This window comes from Microchirus variegatus, assembly GCF_963457635.1.
Source record: "Microchirus variegatus genome assembly, chromosome: 1".
NCBI classification, from domain to species: Eukaryota; Metazoa; Chordata; class Actinopteri; order Pleuronectiformes; family Soleidae; genus Microchirus; species Microchirus variegatus.
This window is the reverse complement of record NC_139802.1, coordinates 34,467,116-34,491,344: the sequence shown is the minus strand read 5'-3', so window position 1 is coordinate 34,491,344 and position 24,229 is coordinate 34,467,116. Positions and strand designations below refer to the sequence as shown.

Here is a 24,229-nt window from a genome sequence, read left to right as displayed (position 1 = left end):
CGCAGCACCATTCTCCACCTGGTTCTGTCCCAGGACTTTAAGGCGGGAGGGTAGACACCAATCTGAGGCAGACTGCACAACGACATGGTGTAAAAATATATCGTGCTTTGGTAAGATGATACGTCTCTCCATGACAACATGGGTCCACGGGGGCCTCTGCCAATCCACAACACAAAACAACATGCTCAACATGATGTAACTTATCAGACTCGGAAACATTTTGTGTGTTTCATTCGCACGCAAATAATATTTTATATTCTATAAACTTATTTGAGCCATAATTATTCTTCTGGATATTCTTGTCATTCTTAATAGGCCACTCATTTCTGCTACACCAAAAACATTTTCACCAAAAGAATTCTGTGCAGCAGGCCATCACAGGAAGAGGCTGTAAATAGAGATATTGGATGGTAAATACTCAAGATCGGCACATGCCCACAATATCAGGTAACAGACTTTATACTTGTGGGGAAAAACAGTTAAAAATAGAAGCACACCCCCTGAGACTGTCGGCTCTGCCTGAGCTCATGTTGAAGTTCTACATCATAGGTTTACAACTACAACTACTCTGCTATGAAAAAGGTACGTAAATCAAAATCAACTCTGCAGTGAAGTAGCTTGTATTACGATTCATTTATACCTTTCTCTGCGAACGCTTCATGCTGCCAGTTGTGCCGGTTAAAGTGACATACCAACAACATAGTACACATCATAAATGTAAAGCTTCAGAATCGATATGCTTTCCAAATATCATTTTTTAATTTTCAGTCTCTGTCTAATTTGTAACCCGCCATTGTTGTGGAAGTGTCACATTTTTGCGGTCGCTTGTGAGAATGTGTGACCAAGGATGCATCTATTTTGGCACATACATTCCAGATGAAATCAGATTACACGTACTTGCTGTGGGACATACAGATGCTGACAGCTTTTATTGTTTTGTTTTGTTTTTAGCGTCAGAACAAATGAAGGTTGAATTCACTAATCAACAACACTGAGGAGACTGGTTTGAATCCAGCTTGCAACGTCTAAATGATATAACTGATATACAAGTACGTTCAAAAATCTTTTTGGTAATGACTCCATTTGGATTTTTTGAAAATTGTGTTAATATTTGTGTTAATAATATTCGTCAAACGACCAAAGCTCTGTGCTCTATTGTAAACATCTCCGGCGTGTGGACTCAGCTTGTCCTTCAGTGCAGCAGGAATGTCACAAATGCAGGTCATGGGTGAAGAAGAACTGGTATTTTTCCGGTGTCTGTGCCACCAGCTCCCCTCCTGCAATCTTCCAAATCAGGGTGCATGTTTTAGAACCTCACTCTTCATCACCTCAGGCATCGGTACGTACAGTACTGTATGTCATGTTGTCCGAGGAGGACAAGACAAATAACAACAATAACAATAACAGCCACATTAGCATTTGCAGGTGTGTAGAACACACATACAAACATCTTCACTGTTGTTTCCTAAATGTTTGGCTGATAGTAAACCTTAGAACTGAGAGGATTTAGGCAGATTTTTTCCATTACTTACAATAAAGAGTGTCTTATGTCCCTTTTTTCAGCTGAGACAGTCTGATTTGAAAAAATAAAATAAAAAATCACTAATTGTATATACGCACCTGAGCAAAAAGTACTAAAATAGTGTAAAATTGGATTGTGAAATTTTGTTCTATTTTGTGACTTTGCTTCTTTATATCACTGCTAAAAATTTGATGACCAGGATGTCCATATAAGGAGTTGTGTATATGGCAATTTACCATGGGTAAGCACTAAGGGTTAAAGCGGAACTAGACCGGAAGTTCCTATTATCGCTGTTTTTTTTGGTGTGTATCTGCGTCATTACCTTGTTTATGAAGCCTGACGGTTCGAAACAAACAGTTCAGCCATTGCTGAGAACGTTGTGTTTTATTGTAATCTCGGGGCTCAACGAGATCACTGAAAATCCCGTAATAGTTACGTAAGCAGCGGTTCTCCTGAACAACCGATCGTCCTGCTCCGGGCGGTAGTCCGGGCACATCCGGTTGCGTACATTGAACCGCAGAAGAAGAATAACGTCCGTTGTGGAGGTGTTTCACGAGCGACAGTGTCTTCTGACTCTGGGTCTGACTCCGGTTTAAAGTCATAAAAGGGACTGCGGCGGGGAGTCATGACGAAGCTATTTTTAAACACTTTTAAAACAATGTTTTGATAATGAGGAGCAGTGCATCCGCCGTTCCAGAGGGGGGCGCTGCGCTTCTGAGAACGGATGAGCTGGATATTACTGGCCAATCACAAGACTCTGTCTTCTGGGGGTGAAAGTTCACTCTGAAACATCACGGCTGAAAAACACTGTCAGAAAAGAGGATTTCTATCGGCTAGTTCACAGCAACTAGGAGGTTTTTGACCATAAAAACAAGTTAATATATGTAAGTAGACCTCCATAACTAACATTTATGTGCAACAGGACCACTCTATGTGACCTTTAAAGTGTAACTGGGGACTCTTTGCGTGAAAGGTTTTCAGGTTTGACAGATATAACAGAGATCCTGAAGAAGAATACAAAAAAATGATTGTTCAGGCTGAGTTACAGATTTGTTTACATGTTAATGTAAAAGCTGAAAGAAGGCACCAGTGTATTGACAATGTAAAAAATGCATAAACTACTGTTCAAAAGTTACCTTTGCAGGGTCACCTATACTATTTTTTTGTGTTTTCCATGTAAAATGAATAGAAAATATAATCCAGACATTGACAAGATTAGAAATAATTATTTTTATTCAAAATTTCAGCTGTGCTAACATAACTGCACAAGGGTTTTCAAGGGTTTTCTAATCATCCAATAGCCTTCTAACGCGATTAGCAAACACAATGTACCATTAGAACACTGGAGAGATGGTTGCTGGAAATGGGCCTCTATACACCTATGTACATATTCCATTAAAAACCAGACGTTTGCAGCTAGAATAGCCGTTTACTACCTTAACAATGTATACAGTATATTTCTGATTGATTTAATTTTATAGTCTTATATATAGTATAAAATAAAGGACAGTTTTAAGTGACCCCAAAGTCTGTTAGTCTGGAGTCTGTTACTTGGATGATCAAACACACCAGACTTTCTTTTATCAGTTAAGTAAAGTAACAACAGGAGGCTTTTCAGTAAATATTGACATTTACATGGGCGTCCCCCGCAGATAAGATAATAACCTCACCTAAGTAAGAGCTAGGGGCATAGTGGGTCTAATTTAAGGCTTTAAAATACTTAGGTTGCTTGTTCTGAATTGAGGTTATTTGATTATTTGGCAATGTTTACAGTTTATTAGTCACACACACACACGTATATACAACATATAACAAGGGGTGCACATAACTTTTTCAGTGAGTTACTCAGGTGAGTACCAGGAGATGGTGTTTGGTACTCACCCCATGTGTCGCGTGATCTTAATAAGTGCATTCATCCTCACTGTCCTCCTCGGAGTCGTCACCACTATCCTCTTCATTGTCGTTCCCACTGTCCTCTGCTTCAGTTTCCTGCATGGTTGATGATGAAGATGCTGCAGATGCACCTGCCTGTCCTTGGTTGAGCCTCCGATTAGCTGTCTCCATCCACAGGTCAACAGCTTGCTTCGGGTCAAATGTCTCTGTGGTCAGCTTTGACAGGTGAATGTGCATCAGGGCTGAGAGACGAGCAGGTGACAGACGAGATCTGTACTTGGTTTTTATTACGTTGAGATGTGAGAATCCCCTCTTACAAGCTACACTGATTAAAGGCAGTGTAAGAGACAGCTTAACCACCTTGTTGATGTTGGAGTAAGCATCTAGGTTACTTGTATTTACTATTTGGACTAAGTCATACACAGAAGAGGCTCTGAGGCGTTTTCCTGCCTGCTTTAAGCGCATCCATTCTGTCACAGTGGTGTCTTTGTCAAGTTGCAAGGTGGCCTCATATTTCTTGAGAATGCTGCAAACTGTTGTGTTTCCAAAATTGTGGAGGTCTATCATTTCCTGAGGCCATGTTGAAGGATCAAATACTAAAAAATGATCACATGACTTGAGGGAGTCATATCTGAGTTCAAATTCTTCAATTAACCCCCTGAGTAAGTTTGTTTTGTCTCTGTCAGCATCAGCATTAGAAACAGTTTGTGGCCTGTGGCCTTCACCATCAAGCAGAAGTGTGAACTGTCCAATGGCCACCATGAGTTCATCCTTACATTCTCCAATGGTCAGCTTTTCCTTCTGAAACCTAATGGATGTGGTCTTCAAAATGTTGCCAATGTCAAGCATGTGCAACAGAAAGCACTGAAAACGCTCTGTGCATATATGCTGCAAGTCACTGTTATCACTCGTAACCAGTTGCATTTAAATGGCTGGCAATAGTCTTGATATTTTTAACAGTGTTTCATGTCTCCATGCAGACCATCTGATATTATGAAACTTACCCAGTTTCACAAAAGAGATCCCATTTTCTTCACACAGATTCTTCAGCACAGCAGTTTTTTTTGCTCCTCCTTTTTGTAAATAAAACTGCAGTAGCTTGATCACCCTGCGATTAAATGTCTCACAGTATGGGACGTTGCGATCAGCTGTTTTAGCGCAGTTCTCCAGTGTGTGTGCTGTGCACAGAATGTGCACGAGAGAGTCTCCAATCGCAGCAAGTTGTCGGGAGTTTCGGCACAACGCCGTTGTAGATACCGACGTTGACAGCAGCCCCGTCTGTGCACACAGCGACCAACTTTGTTGTCCAGTCATCCAAGCCTGTTGTCACGATTCCACCTGCACCTTCTCCTCAATTTTATTATTAGTGTTGTTTTTTGTGGCTGCTGCTCTTTCCCCTCTCTTCTGACTCTGCAGGGGGCGTGGCTGACCCAGTTCCCAGACACCGGTGATCACTTGCACCTGCGCGGCTCCTCCTCACCTGCACCAGATGTGTAATCAGCGGGGCTTATAGGCGGAGCCATTTCTCCTCACCGGTGTCAGATCGTTCTCTAACTTACATGGGTAAAGACATGCTGCTAGCTCTCTCGCTGTACTTACCTTACAAAGATACTTACCCGTTTGTCTCCGCTCCAGGTCGTCACGTCTCCTGCTGGTCTTCAACTCCTTGGCTGTTCCGGTCTCCCTACTCTCCTGGGATCTCCTGTGCCACGTTCGTGAGTTGTTTCCACTCTGGATTTCCGCCGACCTGCCGAGTCACCCCCGCAGTAGCTGCAAGGACAATTTTCCCCCTATCTCTCCATCTATCCCCTATCGCTTCCCACTTTTGGGAAGTCGTTTTATGTTATACGTTTTGTAAATAAATTTATATTGTTTTGAAATAGCCACCTCCGTCTCCGTCTGCTTTCGGGTCCACGCCACTAATCATTACACCTGTGTCCTGAAAAAGTATCGCAAGTCCGTTTGTTATGGCCTGCGCGGTTCGGTCAGCACCCAATTCAATCAGTCCAATAAAGTCCGAGCTAAACTCTCCGTTGCTGGACACAGACACAATGTAAACTATTTCCTGCTCAGTTTTTGTGATGTCCTCAGATCCATCAAAAAGCAGCCCCCAAAATTCAGCAGACTGCAACTTGGCTCGTAACTCCCCGCTGATGGTGCAAGCGATGCTCTGCATGATCCTAGCGTGTTTATTAGCAAAGGCTTGCGCCACATTCGTGTGCTCCTTGCTCTTTTCATGTTTGTCAAATAAAGGATGGTTGAAATTCGTGGAGCCTTTATAAAATGCGCTTGTTTTGTCTGCTAGTTGTGGATTTGAACGGCAAATCTTACACCACATTTCAGTGCGCTCATCGTTAACTTCAAGCCACTGCACATCTTGTAACCACTTATCTGAAAAAAGTATTTTCTTCGACTCTGGCTCCAGTTGGCGTTTCTTTGTAGGTGGCGGCGATACGCCAAAGAAACTGCTTAAAGTTTGTTGCTTTTTGGACATCTCTGGCAGTAGTTGACAAGCAGCATGTACTGTAATGATTGGTTACGCAAAGGCGCCAAATAACTCAAGTGGCATTACGCATTCCTGGTTTTTGTTGCGCATGCGTACCTGCGTACCAGTTATGTGCACCCCTGCATATAACTGTGTTTTTATTTTGCAGGTACTGACCTGAAAAAACACCAGGATGCAGCTGCACCTAAGCAAATGTGATGGTACCTGAGAAGCAAGATACACTGAGTCACAATCTCCAGCAACCCTGTTGACTATTGGCTTGAGCAGTTTCAACAAGAAGTCCCAATGGACCAGTCATTCTTTTGCACAGATGACCAAAAATATTCACCAGCACCTCTCACAGAGAGTCAGACAGAGAATCGAGACACTCGTGCACACAGTGTAACACACGTGTTACACAGTCCTGCAGAAACCATACCATCTCCTCTCAGTGCAGATGCAGGGACTGTGCCAGCTTTCTCAGACCCCATTGATAAATCCACTATAATAAATGGTTCCACATGTCTCTCTTGTGAGAAAAGCACCAACTTGGACTGCTTAAGGCATTCACCATCCAGTCATAGTGCGTCATATTATTTGTCACTTAGCTCAGAATCTGTGTCAACAGATAATAATCTTAGTGTTTATTCCTGCTCTGGCACAACAGAATCTGCATTGCCTCTTTTACCTCATCAGCCTCATGACCTTATCTTGCTACCAGCTGACACTTTATCAGAGTTTTACATTAAACAAAAGTCCCCCCTGTCCTTTCCTCTCAATCAAGACAATACTTCACTTGGGGCTGAGTCATCTATTTCTGCAGATTTAATGGAACGTCCACCATCACCTCACCCAGATAGTTCAGAGAGTGACACAGCTATAGCACCTGTGTCGAGCCTTTACATCTTCGAAAGTGAAACACAGGACTTCGATGTAGCCCCCCGTGAGATTCAACGTCCAGATTTCCAGTCATTGTCACAAATAGAAGCAACACAGACACGTCATGAGAGTGATTCACACAATGTCCTGATGAGTGACTCAGCAGACGTCCTGACAAAGAGTCATCACAACTTTCCTGAGGAACAAGCAACGGTCTATGAGTCAGACTTGAGACAACGCGCAGGGCTGGGACCACCTGTTGCAAATGCCTGTGGTGAGCGCTTGATGTCAGTAAATGGTGAGAGAGGAGGGAAAGCAGAGGTCAGAGCTGTCTCCCCCCAAGTACGACCATGTGACAGCCCTGAGGAGCTTTGGCTGGATGCATGTCAGTATCTGGCAGGTGAAGATACAGTAGATGTGGATGTTTTGGACAGGAGGAGCCATTCTGTGACGCAAGGAGAACTCTCAGTAACCAGTGACTTATCTTTCCTTTGTGGAGAGACACAAGAGTCAAGTTGCAAAGCTGAAGGTTGTGAGGGGATTGGCTGGCCCTGTGAATACACTAGAGGCTGTGGGCCACTGGTTGAGAGGCAGCCATCAGTGGACAGCTGGAAAAGTGCATTGTCAGACTGGACCGCAATCATTGTGGCTCCATCAGAAGACATCACACCTGCTTTTGCAGAGCTTGGCACTGAGATTGATGCATTGACACAGGCACTAGCAGAGGTTATCACTGATACAGAGAAGCAGACATCTATAGAAGGACGAAATCAGAAAACAGCCAAGTGGTCACAATCACAGTCAGCCATGGGCATTCTGGATCAGCCTCCAGAAGCACAAAATGTCACTGAGAGCTCCATCCTCGCTGAACAGGACAGTTTCTCTTCACTCCTCAGAGCTACAGGACCTGAGCTTCAAGACACAGTGAGCTCCCACAGCACAGAGGCTTTGTGTGACCACATACAAGAAGGAGAAAAGAAGGCAGAAGAAATCCAAAACAGCCAGTCTGGATCCTTGACATATTCCATTCACCCACTGTCACCCTTGGGTTCATCTAGTGCTACCGTGGGATCTCCTGGAGGATACAGTACTGACTTAGATCTCCCCCACTTTGATGGATATGTTGACTTGGACACAGACATTTTCATGAGTAAAGAAGAGCCAGTCATACTAAATATAACAGAGGATTCAGATTTGGAGGAACAAAACGCACCTGTATGGCTCGTGATAGGAGAGGTAAGATCATCTGCATGAACTCTTTTGGCAGATGCTTGTGATCTGTTTGGTGAGGAAAAGCATTGAAATAGCAGGATATTTCATAACTAATCTTGGGAATGTTTTTTTAAACTTTAAAAAAAAAAACATTTTAACATTTGCATGTGCCTCGCCACACACACTCCAAAACATACAACACATTGTCTTACATGCTTGTGTGGACAAGAGCAGTGGGAAGATTCACCCTTTATCAGTGATGCTGACCAACAGATGAATGAGCCAAGCTCTTTGAAAACACAGCCAGGATGTTATGAGACATTCCTCCTCCTCCCCTTGCCAATGTTGTGATGCCTACAGCCAGACAGAAGGTCCATGGAATACATCGTACATTGACATACAAGGATGTCAGTCACAACGTGACACTCACGAGTATTGTCGCCTCGCATTGGATTGGAGCCACTCAGTTTGCACCCAAGGACTTCCACTCAGGCTTGATTCTGTATCACTGGATAAGTCCTTTGGCTCCCATCTCAAAAGTCTGACAGCTGTGTGAGCTGGAGAAAACAGGGGTGCATGAGAGGAGAACTTCAGATGGACAGAAATGGCTTCTAATTATAGCTGAGAGTTCAATGATAATAGCATGCATCTGTGGCATGTCATGGGTGGTGGGGTGAGAGGACAGCACAGCTGAGGACTGAAACATGACCCCTCTCTCTCTCTTTTTTTTGTACACCCCCCTTTAACACACCCATCCCCACTGCATCTCCTTTAAAAACCCCACACCAGGATCCTGACAGGTCCACAGGCCAAGAGAGATGACTTTTGATAGGCGTTGGTGCACGCAATAAAGCAGGAGATCCTGTCTATTACAGTGGCACTGTAAGGGCCATTTGCATGCAGGACATATGGACTGTGGGATTGGACACAGAGGCATGGTGTTTTTTAGGCATCTGATTCGTGGCTGTATAGAAAGGTATGTGTTGACCAGACAGATTAAAAAGTGCATGGGATTGTAACTGCAATTTCTTTTAAATTGTTGTGTTTTCGTGTTGATTATATTAGTGATGAGATCGGCAGTTCATTTGAGTGTACTGAATCACTAGAATCGGTTCATTAAAATGATTTGTTCGAAAGATTCATTCACCGAATCGTTCAGTGCATTCGAACGAATCACTCATGACACGACACAGCACTAGATTATATTAGTATTGTAAGTATGGAATTATTAGATCATTTACAGTCTGAAACTCGAACAGGCCGATGTCCAATCATTCAAAGTTCTTGTTCGTGAATTGTCTCTGAAAGCTGTAATTAACTGTCTCTTTCATTATCAGACCTCCGCAGATGGACTGTGTGAAGTGACAAATGAACACAGTCCAGCTTCAGTGGACAAGCAGAAGGCTAAAAGGAGCTGTGGATCAAACAGGGTTGATGGTGGAACAACCGTACCCTCAGCAGACACTGGTTTCCTTAGCACGCACACTCTGACAAACTTACACGTGCAAGGTGTAGACACACAACCTGGCTTGCGTGTTGATGTCCACAAGCACGAGTTGCCTGACACTTTAACAGACCTTGATGGAACTTGCCAGGTGGAGCCACAGTGGGGGAGTCCCAAGTTTATTATGCCCATAGCTCCACTCAGTACCAGCTCGTCTCTTGGATGTCAGAAAGGCAGCAGTTTGGAAAGCGATCAAATTTTTGCTAAAAGGTCTCTCAATGACAACAGAGGCCCAACTTGTGATCACATACGACCCTGCCTTCTCTGGCCAACCTCGGGTGGAATTAATGATAAACCACCCTCGGAAGGTTACAAGGAGCCGATTCAAAACAAAGAAAATACAATAGACTCTACTGCGAAATACGAAGGAAATCTGTATCGATGCAACAGCAGAAAGTGTCTCCTGACTGAGAGAAAAACAATAATTGAGGAGATTAATGCTCTCAGTAGAGGAATCTCAAACTTGGCTGTTACTGCTGCTGATCATTCCATCATCTTGGAGAAAAGCCGTATTGCAATCATCACATTAGACATAAATGACCCATTTGTCTCCAGGCCTGCAAAGCCTGTCACAGCTGTTCCATCTGAGGAGCCTCAACCAAAGCAGACAATAGCCGAAAAGATGCCTCACAAAAGTCACAAGCACACCTTGGACAACAAGACACGCTCCAAGAAGGACAAATCAGCAGGTCATCATCATAATGCACAGGCCTCCAAGAAACAGGAGAATGTATGTAATGTTTCAGGTAAGCAGACCTGCAAACAGCAAGAAGTTCTTCCTATTACTGGTGAAAAGTGTGTCATTGAGAACGTACCAGCTGAATGTGAAGACCCTCCAGCTATATTTGGGGCTGAGACCAGTAAGCCAGCAGAGAAAGCTCCAAGCAAAACTCATGGCAAAAAGAAAAAAAAACATGTGCAGGATGCAACAGCCCAAAAGAACGTAGGGGCGCTACTAGTTGATGAAGAGAATGGAGCAAAACCAAAGACTGCAAAAGGAAGAATTGATATGTTTGAGGCTAAACTGGGTTCTAAAGCTGAGAAAACTCAAAAAGACAGAAGTCCGTTAGATGTGGCCGGGGGGGGAAACAGGCAACTAGAAGCTAAAGCTCCCCAGGCAGAAAAACCTGTGCATCACACTGATCATAAAGACCAACAGCCAAAAAACTTTACCAGTCCTCTTAAAGATGACATTATTAAAAGACGACGAATTTCAGAGGACAAGTTTGGGAAGTTTGGGAAGATTCTTAACGTTTTGGAGTCTAAACTACCAAAGCCAGATGTTCAAATCAAGGGGAAGACAGAGGAGTCCAAGGTGGATGAGGCAACTCGGAAAAAGGCATACAGTGAAGTAGTCAAGCAGAAAATACCACCGAAGGAAGGTAAGGCGCATGCATTGAGCAAGTTATCTTCTGCATGCTATCAACATAGTCAACACTATAGTATGAACGCACAAATACTTCAGCACATGAGAAAAGCACATGATAATGTCTGCAGACCCTAAGGTGGTGCAGCTCATCCAGGCAGTGCCGGTGAACGGAGACCCCCAGAGTCTGTGCCTGTGGTGTCAGTTTGCTGCTGTCTTCTCTGACTACACTGTAACTTGGAGCAGAGAGGGCACTGTCCTCGCTGACATCAAGAGAAGGTATTGACTTTTGCACAAATGGGTGAATGGCAAAACTGTAGTGTAAAGCAGCTTTGAGTGGTCATCAAGACTAGAAAAGCACTGTATAAATACAGACCATTTACCATTATTGCATATATAACAATAGCCTTAGGACAAGCCTTTCATACTGGATGTACCTCAGACAACAGCCAGCTCAGACAAACCAGCCACAGCAGGTGTTTTGTGTTTTGAAGCAGAAGGAAAAAGGTAAGGTCTTCTGGTATCCGAATACCCTGTACCCCCCTCCTTCATTGACCCCCTAAATGTTCATTAGTACATTTGTACAACATTTCCTCTGGCCAGAAGCGATGAAAATAGTATGTACCAAATTTTGGCTTGCACATTTATATAAATAATTGTATATCATGATGTAAATAATTAAATGAAATTGAAAAGACACACATGTTGGTGCATTATTCATTTTGTGACACTGTCTTTTTATGAAGTACAGGGGATGAGAGCAGGGTGTCACTCACCATTTCCAACCCTTCTCACAAAGACTTTGGCAAGTATCAGTGTTGCCTCAGCAGCTTACACGGATCAGTCACCCTGGACTACCTGCTAACATATGAAGGTAAAAAAAAAAAAAAATAGCAATTGCTGACTATAAAAAAAGGATTTAGAAACTGTGTGATCAACTCAGTTTAAGGTATCACATAACTAACCTGTATCTTTTCACAGTGCTCAGTGAGATCGTCATTCCTCCATCTCCAAACACAATCCCATGTGAGTTGCAATCTTAGAATAAGATATGGAGAATCAAATTAGTTTGCCTCGATTTGTTCTGATGAACAATGAAACAAGGTAACATTATTTGTGGAACAGTATTGTGTGAACTCATCTTACAATGGTTTGAAAGTTATATTTAAATGTACTGCAGTTTTAATATTTCAAGCTCCAGTGTGTAACTTCGTTTTCCAAAACACTACCTAGTGTCTGCAGTCTCACACCATAATGAAATATTGTCTATTTCCCAGCTGCTCCTGTGGAGATGGGATGTGAGGAAGAGGATGCCCTCTGTTCCAGGCTGATGTTCAAAGATGATTTCCTATCTGACCAATACTTTGGAGATAACCATCCTGTGAGCATCCTCACTGAAAAGGTCCACTTTGGGGAAGATATAAGGGCTTCATGAGAAATTGTTCCACCTCCTTCATTGACCAGTTCAAAGCAAGTAGGTCACATTAAATACTTAAGACTGTGGAAGATGTTTTTGTCCTAAAAATCCATCAAATATCCACCAAATCACTATATTATCTCAAGGCCATAGTAAGACAAGCACCTTTACAATATTATACAGAGAAGAGAAACCCAACAGTTCACGCAGTAAGTAAGCACTATAGGCATCAGAATCACTCAAAGATATGCAGCATCTGCCTCGACCGATTGGGGTGAAAGGAAAAGTGGGAGACAATCAAGAGGTGGGGGACAGAAAGGGGAAGGAAAAAGGGAAAGAGAGAGGCAAGGTAGAGACAGAAGAGAGAGACCAGGATGTGTTGAGACCTTTTGCACAACATCAACACCAAGCACCAGAAAGCAGCAACAGTGACAGTTATTGGCACACCATGTGGTGACAAATAAAACTGCAAAACCCAAGAGTCACTGAGTTATGTTCATGCTCTTAGAACTTTGTCTAAGATAACATACAACATAAGACAACAACATAACTCTCTCAGACACACTGCAATTTCATTTGTAAATTTGACAAAAATATAATTCACTCCTGCTTAGCATCACAGTTTATCATTTCAACAAGCTAAACATTTTGGTTCCTCTATTGTGTTGCTGAATAGAATAGAATACAATGCAATGCAATACAATACAAATCAATACAATACAGTTGAAATTGTATAATTATTAGTTTTTATTTTATAATATACAGTGAGATAACCCTGGTCAAAGAATTTTTGAAAACATGACATAAAAACAGAAACAGAGACTGCCACAGACATCAGTGGAAAACCTGAATAGGCTGTTTACTATGAGAGGCCGTTTGAGAAATAAATCAGTCTTGCACTCACATGTTACATCATACTCACAAAACACTATCATAGTCTCTCACAAACGATATCATAGTCACATACATTTATGACCATACTCTCTCACAAACACTATCATACTCACTGTTTGTGAGAGAGTATGATAGTAAGTGTGCGCGACTATACTAGTGTTTGTGAGAGAGCATGATATAACATGTGAGCGTAAGACTGAATTATTTCTCAAACGGCCTCTCATAGTTTACTGTGTAGGCCCAGGGAAAGTTACTTGATCTGGTGGTTTTATAGGAACTGTCAGGCTTGCATCGTAATTACCATAATCATGGTCATCATCATTTATGATATAGTTTCAGTTAACACATGAAATGCTGTCTGTAGCCCTCAAATGTGGCAATCTGATCAAAGGCTTTTCCAATGTGACCCGCCATGGACAAAGGGGGCGCAAGGGCCAAGGCAAAACGAGTAAAACATAAAAAATAAAAAAATTTAATCATTTATATTTGAATTTGAATCACTAAACTTGAATAATTGCATTAAAAAACTGAATTTGAATCACATAATTTGAATTTGTATTGTTTAATTTGAATTATTGCATTGAAAAACTGAATCTGAATAGTATAATTTGAAACTGAATTATTAAAATTCAACACTCCATATCTCTTCACATTCGATTCTCACGATTCAAATTCAGTTCTCACAATTCAGATTCAAATTACTGCGACAGACATCCAGTTAGTTCAAGGATGAAGGAAGAACAATCGAGCGCAGATACAGAATAATCGCTTTGGTTTTTCGCCAGAACACAGCAGCAGAGAAAACAACCCTCCCCAACAATCATTGGAGGCGAGAAATTAGTAATTTGGAATTCAAAAATGTGGTTTGTGTATTAAGATGTGATGTATTTATAGTTTGGCAGCGACTTTGTAGGAGGTGATCAGCTCCATCTCAGCGGACGCTCAGTTAGTGCAGTGCCCGGCACAGAGCAGCCTTATCTCGGCCTGCCCTGTTGAAACGATCCGCTGGCTCAGACAGCTCCGTCATTAAATATTTGGTGTGCTCGATAGATATGTTGTTGACGCGTTACTTTCTTTTCTAATGTAAACGTTTTGACCTGACAGTTTGAAAGTCTGTATAGTATGAATGTTTTATTTATTTTAACTTTGAATGTCAGCTGAGATTGGCACAGCACCCCCGCAACCCTTAATGAAGCTTAGCACTGCCACCTAGTGATGGGAATTCCGGCTCTTTTTAGAGAACCGGCTCTTTCGGCTCGGCTCACTAAAAAGAACCGGCGCTTTCGGCTCCCAAGCGGCTCCTCAGGTTGTTTTATTGCTTTCATTAATTTATCAACAACAATAAAAAATTATGCTCAAAATTAATTACTAAGTAAAAAAACGCGCTTTTTATTCATATATGTTTATTATATAAATATGCTTTTATTTATACACTCCACATAAAATGTAAAAAATAAATTATAAAATACAAAAACAACTATTTACAATTCAACTTTTAACTATTTCAATTTTCAACTTTTTCCTTTTAAACAAATTTAAAGTGAAACAACACAAAACACTGCAAACCACAACATAATAAAATATAGATTAAAATATGCAAAACAAAAAGAAAAAAAATGAACACCCAGATCTTTAATTAAGGTCGAGGTTGGCATTAAGAAATACCAAGTGCCTCAGCTGTGCAGGTTGTTTGTGGAGCCGGCTCTGTAGGATATTCTTTTCTTGCAGACTCTACACTCTGCCACTGTGTTGTCAACAGAATTGAAATGGTTCCAGATTTTGCTTCTTTTCCTGGTGTCACTCATTTTCTTACTATGGTAAAGGTATCTACTATACCTTTTCTAATGTGTCGATGTTGTCTCTTCTTTCTCCCTCCTGCTCTGTTCGTGTGTTACTGCTGCGAGTGTAAAGGCCACATTATACTTCTCCGACTGCGTATGCGTTATCCGTCTGCGTCACCACGGAGACGCCTCGAGCATTTATACTTCTGCGTCGTGGTGACGGACACTCGCTGCAATTTCCCACCCGATCAGTAGGGGTCGCTGCGCAAGGTTGTTGTGCTTCTGGCTACAGTGAGCAATGGCGTCCGAGAAAGAAAGAGAGCGAAAGACTGTTGTTGTTGAAACAGTGGCCGTTTCTCACTTTTCTGTGTGACGGAACGCAGTTTTAAGATAATTTGAGGCGAGAAATTGGCCATTTAGGGTCTAAACATGTGCTGTGTGTGTATAGATATGACGTATTTATAGTTCGGCAGCGGCGTTATCGGCGGGCATCAGCTCCGCCTCTGTCAGGACGCCCGGAGCGCACTGAGAGCCGGCACAGAGCAGCTTCGCTCGGCCTGTCCTGAGGACCAATCGCAGCTCTTGCCGTCTCCGTTGTCCCTTGACGGAGTGACGGACACTTAAAAAATATTTCGTGCAGACGGAGACGACGCAGAGGCTCTTCGACAGTCTCTGCGTCGACGCAGAGTCTCTACGTAGCCTACGCAGAGCACTTTACGCAGAAGTATAAATTGGGCTTAACTACCGCAACTCCCCCCGCTGCTCAGCGCAAACACAAGGCACACACGCATATTGACCAATCACGTGCGGTGCGAAGACAAAAAAAGTGAGAGAGAGAGAGAGAGAGAGAGAGAGAGAGAGAGAGAGAGAGTGACAAAAAAAAAAAACACGGCTCCCAAGAAAGAGCCGGCTCCCGTCGTTCACTTCAAAGAGCCGGCTCTAAGAGCCGTTTCATTCGCGACCGACCCATCGCTACTGCCACCCGCCATTCAAACAGTACAACACTGAAGTTACGCTGCTGTTCCAATTGAGGAGACGTGTTGTAGGATGTGCCTTAACACTAATGTGTAACTCTGTGCTAACTACTGTGCAATCAGCTAATAAAGCCAAATTCTCTTCAGCTAAATACGGCCTGTCATGTGTGTGCCATCAGGAGATAAAGCAGGAAAGGTTAACAGACGAATTCATTAATAATGTGTTCGTCTTGATTTCAAACTACAAGAGCTGCCACGAACGGCTTCATTAACCACTGGCTGTAGCTCTATCCTACCGGTAAGTTTGACTTTACGTTAGTTTGTTTACTTGACTGGACTTTTTTAGGAGCTATTGGTTAGCAGATGAGAGGCTGACAAACTCCGATCTATCTGGCTGTTTCAGCTAAGGTAATGTAAATGTAGGCTAACATTAACTTAGCAATGAGATGAGATGAGCGTTTGTCAGCCTAAAATCTGCTAACCATTAGCACATAAACAAACCCAGTCAAGTAAACAAACTAACGTTAACTTACCGGTAGGATAGAGCTTCAGCCAGTGGTTAAGGAAGCCGTTCGTGGCAGCTGTTAACAACACCAAGCCAGCAGATCCTGTATCTGCGCTTGATTGCTCTTCCTTCATCCTTGAACTAACCGGATGTATGTCGCAGTAATTTGAATCTGAATTTTGAGAACTGAATCTGAATTGTGAGAACTGAATTTGAATCGTGAGAACCTGAATGCAAAGACACATGGAGTGTTGAATTTGAATAATTCAATTTCAAATTAAACTATTCAGATTCAGTTTTTCAATGCAATAATTCAAATTAAACAATACAAATTCAAATGATGTGATTCAAATTCAGTTTTTTAATGCAATTATTCAAGTTTAGCAATTCAAATTCAAATATAAATGATTCAAATCCAGTTTCTGGTGGCACATATTTTTAAAGCGGACCTAGACCGGAAGTTCCTATTAACGCTGTTTTTTAGTGTGTATCTGCATCATTACCTTGTTTATGAAGCCCTGAAGGTTCGAAACAAACAGTTCAGCCATTGCTGAGAATGCTGTGTTTATTGTTATCTCGGGGCTCAGTGAGATCTCTGAAAATCCCGTAATAGTTACGCAAACAGCGGTTCTCCTGAACAGCAGATCGTCCTGCTCCAGGCACTAGTCCGGGCACATCCGGTTGCGTACATTGAACCGCAGAAGAAGAATAACGTCCGTTGTGGAGGTGTTTCACGAGCGACAGTGTCTTCTGACTCTGGGTCTGAAAGTCATAAAAGGGACTGCGGCTGGGAGTCATGACGAAGCTATTTTTAAACACTGTTAAAACAATGTTTTGATAATGAGGAGCAGTGCATCCACCGTTCCAGAAGGGGGAGCTGCGCTTCTGAGAGTGGATGTGCTGAATAGTACTGGCCAATCACAAAACTTTGTCTTCTGGGGGTGGAAGTTCACTCTGAAACATCGCGGCTGAAGAACAGCGTCAGAAAAGAGGATTTCAATCGGCTTGTTTACAGCAAATAGGCCATAAAAATAAGTTAATATATGTAAGTAGATATACATAACTAACATATATGTGCAACAGGACCACTCTATGTGACCTTTAAGCTAACATAAAGAAGAATGGTCCAAAATACCTTCCTCCAGAAACCAGACTCTAATTAGAAGCTATAGGAAGTGTTTAGAGGCTGTTATTTCTGCAAAAGGAGGATGCACAAATGTTTTCTTTTGTGGTGCTTATGAACATGCCTAATTTTGTTTAAATAATTCTTGCACACTTTCTGTAAATCATATAAACTTTATTTCATGTCTCAAATATCCCTGTGATTGTCTCTTATATGATAAAGTTAACTGACATTTTTAACTCTTTTTCAAACAACCAATGATTTATAAAGGAAAATCATGAAAATGTACAGGGGTGCCCAAACTTGTGCATACCACTGTAAGGACAAGAAATTATAACAGAATAAGCCCCCCCTCCTATATTTTTTTAAGGTTCATTTCAAATCTTAAGAGGATATTATGTCCAGTTTGTCATCTATTGTATATGTATTGTTCTGTGTAGCAGTGTAGCTCACAACAGCATCTGCGCTCATAAAGAGCAGGGTGTGGTTTTACTGACAGCTTAGACCAGGAGGGGGTTGTTCTATGTAAATGTGATGATTCTGTCTCTTTGCTCTCAGAAGGTGTAAATATTTGAGGGTAAAATTCTCCCTAAAGCAGTGTGAGGAGTGCCCACATTTAAATGACCAAACCTTCTTCAAATAATATCTGATTTGAATGTGTTGGACATTGTTGGAAAGCTTAGAAATCACACCTTCAGAATGTAAATAACTCAAGATGTCCCTAAGTCCCTCGGTAGACTTGTGACCGGTCTTGCCATGGCTTCACACATATGTGGTTAGAATATCAACTGAGGTAGATCAAAAGCATCTCCAGCATCTTCAATACAAACAATCAATGTCAATATTTGTTTTAAGGGTTTACTACTGCCAAAGTAGTCTTTCACTTGACCTCCCCCTTTTGTCTCCTGGTTCCTATGTCACATGAATCTACCCCTTCTCATCTTTGCAGTCAGTCCTGAAATGGAGCTGGGTTTGGTTTGGTTCTTTCTGTTTGCAGGGACTAGTTTGGGGCTGGAGAATACACAGGCCTTGAATGTGTCTCAAAGATGTGAGGAGGACACCAACATTTTTCTCCGGGAAATCAACCAGGAGACACCCAAGGAATATGCTGTGTTCAGTAAGTAGTGCTGCTTTATGAGAAGGCTTATTTGTCTTTGTTATGATGAAGAACATACTTCAGATAACCTGAAAAAGACACTGCTAGTCTATGTGTCCTTGACCAAGACACTTAACCTCATGTTGAAGCATGTGAATGGCGAAAATGTAGTGTAATGTAGCTCATCAAGACTAGAAAAGCACTTTATGAATACAGACCATTACCAACTCTTCTTCCTCTGCTAGTAACAAAGATAGTTAAGGGAAATGTAGTGGAGTAAAATGTGCTACAAAGTAGCAAAGTTAAGTACAGATATGTGAATTTTGCACACAAGTACAATTACAACACTGCTAATTGGTCTTTTGGTTTATTGGATTTTTATTTTCCTTTTGTCAAACACTGAATAGTTGCCAGTTGTAGCAACAGGGGAAGTATTACTGTTCAAGTGAAGGTACTTGATGACACCATCTTCATGTCTATTTGCTGGAAAATGAGCAATTAATGTACCTTTTTGCTAACATGACAATTTGGTATTCATATCTATCAGTGCAGAATGCATCTGGAAAGATGGGTGGCAATGTTACAGAAGGGGCCAAGAACCAAACTGGTTTGCTGGAGCAGTGTCAATCGGCCCATGGCCCTACTTTCTCTGGACAGTACTGCCAGGCATTTCTTTTGCAGGTAAACATAATAATAATAACAACCCAATAATAGAAAATATAATGTAGTCTTGGCATCTAAATAAAAGGTGAGAAAACTTGATTTTGATAAAGATGTTTTTACTATCAAAAGGGAACTGTCCAGTATGTTGTGGGTGTTTGTGTCCCTGACTCCTGCAGTGAAGAGGACGTACATTTTCTTCTGCTGCATGGTTGGTGATTTTATATTTCCATTGTTCTCAATACATTCTGTCCTATATACGATTTGTCTTAAATATGACTTGGGTCAAATTTCTTAACAGAGAGACTTCAGGATAGTCAGACATTGCATATTTCACCAATACTGGTCAATCAGTCCATTCAGGAGATGATCAGGATACGATGTTTGCCCAACAACATTGCTCCAGATGCATCGTATCATGGATATGTGGCCTGTCTGTCAGTATATAACATTTTTTTAACCCACTGTTTTGAAACTGTGCACTGAACTGCATGTTGAAAAGCAGGTTCCTCTCCTTAAGAGAAGAGAACACAATATATATAATTGCAAAACTTCACTTTTACTCACAAATTCATACATGTGATCACTTGGATAATCACCAAACATACATTCCTGATGTACTTATACCTCTTCTTTTGCAGGTTTGTGTGTTGCTTAATGGTTGCAATTCCTCTAGTAGCTACCATGTTCACTGCTTTGATAAGGTGGCAAAAGAACAAGGATGTCAGTCCATCTCCAGAGGCAAGCTGTACAAACACTGGACTAAACCCTTATGGGGGTTTGAAGTCCAATGACTCCTGCAGCAGTGAAATGAACCGAAATACTTCAGAGGAGTTTAGTACGTACAGTATTTATTATAAGTTTGGTGCAAGTGATTGCTCTGCAAAATGGTTTGAATTCATGATATTGTACAAAAATTAACTCTAAATACAAGCACAGACCAGTTGCTACATTTTGAAACCAGATATGAAGGCAATTGTACAACAATTCTCTATTGCAGTAGTGACACCTTTTTTTAGTGGAACACGTTACACTAAGAGCTTGCTCTTTTGAATTGTGTCTTTATAGATAAACACACACCCGTCTGTTTTTCACGACGCTGTCTGGAGCGGTGGCTGCAGGCATTTTCTCTACAGAATACCTGCCGTGGTGTCTTCAGCACAGTCTCATCAAGAGGAGGATACTCCTCCCTGAATGGAATCCGTGCTCTCTCCCTGTTATGGATCATATGTGGCCACAATAGCCTATATACTGCTATGAGTATCTTGGGTATGTCAAGGTTTACTAATGAATGCTTATTTAGACTGCACGTCATTTCCATTACTTCTTTATTCATTTAAGGTGGTTATATGTGTTGCAGATAATGCTAAAGAATGGTATGAATATATAATAAGCAGCCCTTTTCATATTATCACGAGTGGACCATATTATCTGGCTGTAGACACCTTCTTAGTGCTTGGGTGAGCGTAAAACCATGTATCATAATAATATTGATGATTATTATTGTTATTGTTTTAATGGTTATCTAACTTGCACTTTTGTGTTCAGCGGTATGCTTAGTGCCAAGTCTCTGTTAGGCTCCATCAACAGGGCAGAGGGCAAACTGAGTGTCTCTCTGGTGGGCAGCTACTTCTACAACAGGATTATGAGGTGTTTTATGTTCATTACTTCAAAAATATCTACAGTACCTGACAGACACACAGATCTGTACTTCACTCAGGATGGATGCTAATACCAGATCTGAATGGAACTAAATGTGATGTTCTAGTCACATTATCAGCGCAAATTCTAAACTTTCTCTTTGTCTTTACTTCAAACAGGGTTCAGCCACTACATATGTTCTGTCTGTGTCTATTTGTCGGTGTGTACTCTTCGGTCAATATGGGACCCTACTCGACATTTGGGGCAGAAGTAAATAGTTGTAAGAGAAATTGGTGGGCCAATGTTCTGTTGCTCAACAATCTTATACATTTTCATGAGAAGGTAAGTTTCACTACTACGATATAGTTGTTCTGGCTATATTTTTGACATAGTCTATATCTACATGTATTGACCTATTGTATTCGACCTAAGTATGATTTCCAATTCTCTCTCCAGTGTTTATCTTGGTCATGGTACTTGGGTCTAGACTTCCAGTTTTATGCCACCACTCCTGTATTGCTCTGTCTTTACAAACTGTAAGTTCAATGTCTTTCATATTGCTCCAAAAATTAATTTAAATGTGCCATCATAAAAGAGTTACACACACTGGCAAATGTACACATGTAATCTCACACATCTTCTTTGTGTTTATCAGGAACAAAGGTGTGTTTGCAGCTGTGGTAGGAGGTTTGTTGCTACTCACCACTGCTGCTGCTGCTATTTTCACAGCACTAATGCACCTGCCGGTCTATTCACTACCGGTCTATTCACTACCTCCACCGTAAGATTCAAGGATTGTGGTCTGGTGCAATTACAGACATTTTGGGAAGAGATAGATAGATAGATAGATAGATAGATAGATAGATAGATAGATAGATAGATAGATAGATAGATAGATAGATAGATAGATAGATAGATAGATAGATAGATAGATATGTTGTCACTGCATATTAAAATACAATGAAATGTTTTCGCAGGAGCAAACCACAAATGATGTTTCTATATTCGAAGCAGTACTATGATAAACCTTATACAAGATATGGCCCATATTTACTTGGGATCCTGACTGGAATACACTTTGTGACAAAAAAAGATCAGCTCATAAAGAAAAAGGTAAGAATGATTTCAGACTTTCTAAGAATCACATCATACAGTACATCTAAGTCTTTCAACATACATCTGAACCAGACATTGAACACATGATGTTTATGTACTCACTGTTGCTTTTGCTGGCAGTGGCAGGCAGCACTTGGTTGGTTATGCAGTTTTTTCATCATGGCAGTGGTGTTTGGTTTGGCCTTTGTCCTCAAGGAGACCCCAGACTACCCATCTGTGCCGCATGCCCTGTATCAGGGACTGCACAGAACAGCCTGGGCTTTGGCTGTCATCTGGATCATTGTTGCCTGTGAGGAGGGATATGGAGGTAAATTACAGAAATGTTCCAGAGTCTACACAGCACACTGCTGCTGCCTGTCTTGGCCCTATTGTAAGACATTTTCAACCCCAATGAGGTCTTTCTAGGTCAAAAATAATAAAATATCATATGCACAAAATGCAATTGAATAAAACACCAAAGTAGCATTTTAATTTTGAGCTCAACTTGCTGTTTAACATTACATTACTACATTTGTATAACTGAATAAAATGTATTCAGCTATACAAATGTAGTAATGTAATTTAATGGTACAAATGAGAACAAATACATTGGACGAATGCACGTTTCTGAAGAGTTATGTGACTCGTGTTGGAGGTAAAAATCCTCAATTTCAGAAGTCTGTGTTTAATATAATTTTGTTTTGTCATATTTTTATGCTGCAGGTTTAATCAAGAGCATCTTGTCACTGGGTTTCTGGATTCCAATTTCCAACGTTAGTTTTGCTGCCTATCTGTTCCATCCTATTTTAATAATGGTGCATAATGGAGTGCAAGAAACCCAATTTCACTTCACAGTCTTTAACTTCGTAAGTGCTTTAAACAGTCAATGACATCAAGTGATTTTGTGTGTTCATCTGTGGTGTTTTAATGAATTTCTCCATCCTCTCTTGGTAGATGGTCCTGTACTTTGGCCGCTTACTGCCGTCACTGTTGATTGGCTACGCGCTGACTGTGCTGGTTGAGAAGCCCTACTTCCTAAAATACAACTTTAAATAGATACTGTGGACATCAGAAAAAAATATTGGCAGCATTTAATTATATCAGTCTATTTGTTTAAACAGACCAGCAATATCAGCAGTATGGGGTTTCAATAACTTACACAACACTGTATAAATTGCCTTCCTATTTCTGTCTCTACCTCATCTCCCTCTACCCCATATTTCCTTACACCCCAACCGGTCGAGGCAGATGGATGGATATCTTTGAGTCCGGTTCTGTCACATTTCTTCCTCCATAGACCGGAAGTTCCAATTAACACTGTTTTTTGGGTGTGTATCTGCGCCATTACCTTGTTTATGAAGCCCTAAAGAACACTGGGTTGTATTGTATTAGGGTGACCAAACGTCCTCTTTTGCCCGGACATGTCCACTTTTTACGTCCTGTCCGGGGCATCCGGGGGGGTTTTATAAATTCATGAAAATGTCCGGGGTTCGCTGTTTTTCATCGAACCATCAAGCGTGTACTTAAATTGACCGGCGCTTTGCATACAAATACAACGGTACCTCTTTTGTTGTGTGACGTAATTCCCGAGAGGCTGCTTTGTGGGCGGCTCCGCGACGTGCACATGCACAGGAAACAGAACCGACAGCGGCAACAGAGCAGACAGCGGAGCAGCATTGCACACAAAATGCCGAAGCGTAAGTGCAGCTTCACAGATGAACTACAAAAAAACTTTCCCACGTACCGTCCCGGTCGGGACCGGTGGGAGTGCACTGTGTGCAAAGCTGGCACATATGTTTCAGTTTCTAATAAAGGTTCTGGAGATCTCAAAGCTCACATGGATACTGAAAAACATAAAAAAGCTGTGCGAGGTGAGAGTTCTTCTGCAAAGTTGACTGAGTTAGGTTAGTATCATTGTGAGACTGTTTTAATTTATTATTTATCTTATTACCTTGAAGAGATATTTAAAGCTGGATTTTCTAACACAGAAGAGGTCATATTTTCATATTATTTATTTATTTGAAAAGAGAGCTATAATTTTGCTACAGGTTATTACAGGTAGTTACATATTTGATTTGATTTCATTACAGAAGTTCATTTTGCACCATTGAGGCATAATAAAGCATGTTCATAAACCTCTGAGAAGCCTGTCTGAATTTGTGTCTCAAGGTGGGGCCGAGTG

The 24,229-nt window shown here is 41.4% G+C and overlaps 1 protein-coding gene across 6 annotated transcripts; it reads left to right on the top strand.

The window, feature by feature from the left end:
* Positions 1 to 502: 502 nt before the first annotated feature.
* LOC310928514 (O-acyltransferase like protein-like) lies at positions 503 to 24,184 on the top strand. 6 transcript variants are annotated; one of them, XM_083891081.1, is made up of 16 exons: positions 12,145 to 12,335; positions 18,553 to 18,672; positions 19,199 to 19,332; positions 19,444 to 19,522; positions 19,613 to 19,748; positions 19,953 to 20,149; positions 20,380 to 20,580; positions 20,672 to 20,771; positions 20,860 to 20,961; positions 21,132 to 21,294; positions 21,409 to 21,488; positions 21,608 to 21,733; positions 21,930 to 22,065; positions 22,189 to 22,375; positions 22,771 to 22,913; positions 23,002 to 24,184. In XM_083891081.1, the coding sequence occupies exons 1-16, from the start codon at positions 12,293 to 12,295 to the stop codon at positions 23,101 to 23,103; spliced, it is 2,049 nt and encodes a 682-aa protein (XP_083747207.1). In that variant the 5' UTR covers positions 12,145 to 12,292; the 3' UTR covers positions 23,104 to 24,184. The 6 variants fall into 6 exon arrangements, 4 of the variants coding, with proteins under 4 accessions (XP_083747205.1, XP_083747204.1, XP_083747207.1 ...); XM_083891080.1 differs by having other exon boundaries at positions 12,305 to 18,672; XM_083891078.1 differs by lacking the exons at positions 19,199 to 19,332; positions 19,444 to 19,522; positions 19,613 to 19,748; ... (9 more) ...; positions 22,771 to 22,913; positions 23,002 to 24,184 and adding exons at positions 519 to 582; positions 4,832 to 4,978; positions 5,051 to 5,130; ... (3 more) ...; positions 11,608 to 11,735; positions 11,843 to 11,887 and having other exon boundaries at positions 12,139 to 12,335.
* Positions 24,185 to 24,229: the final 45 nt, after the last annotated feature.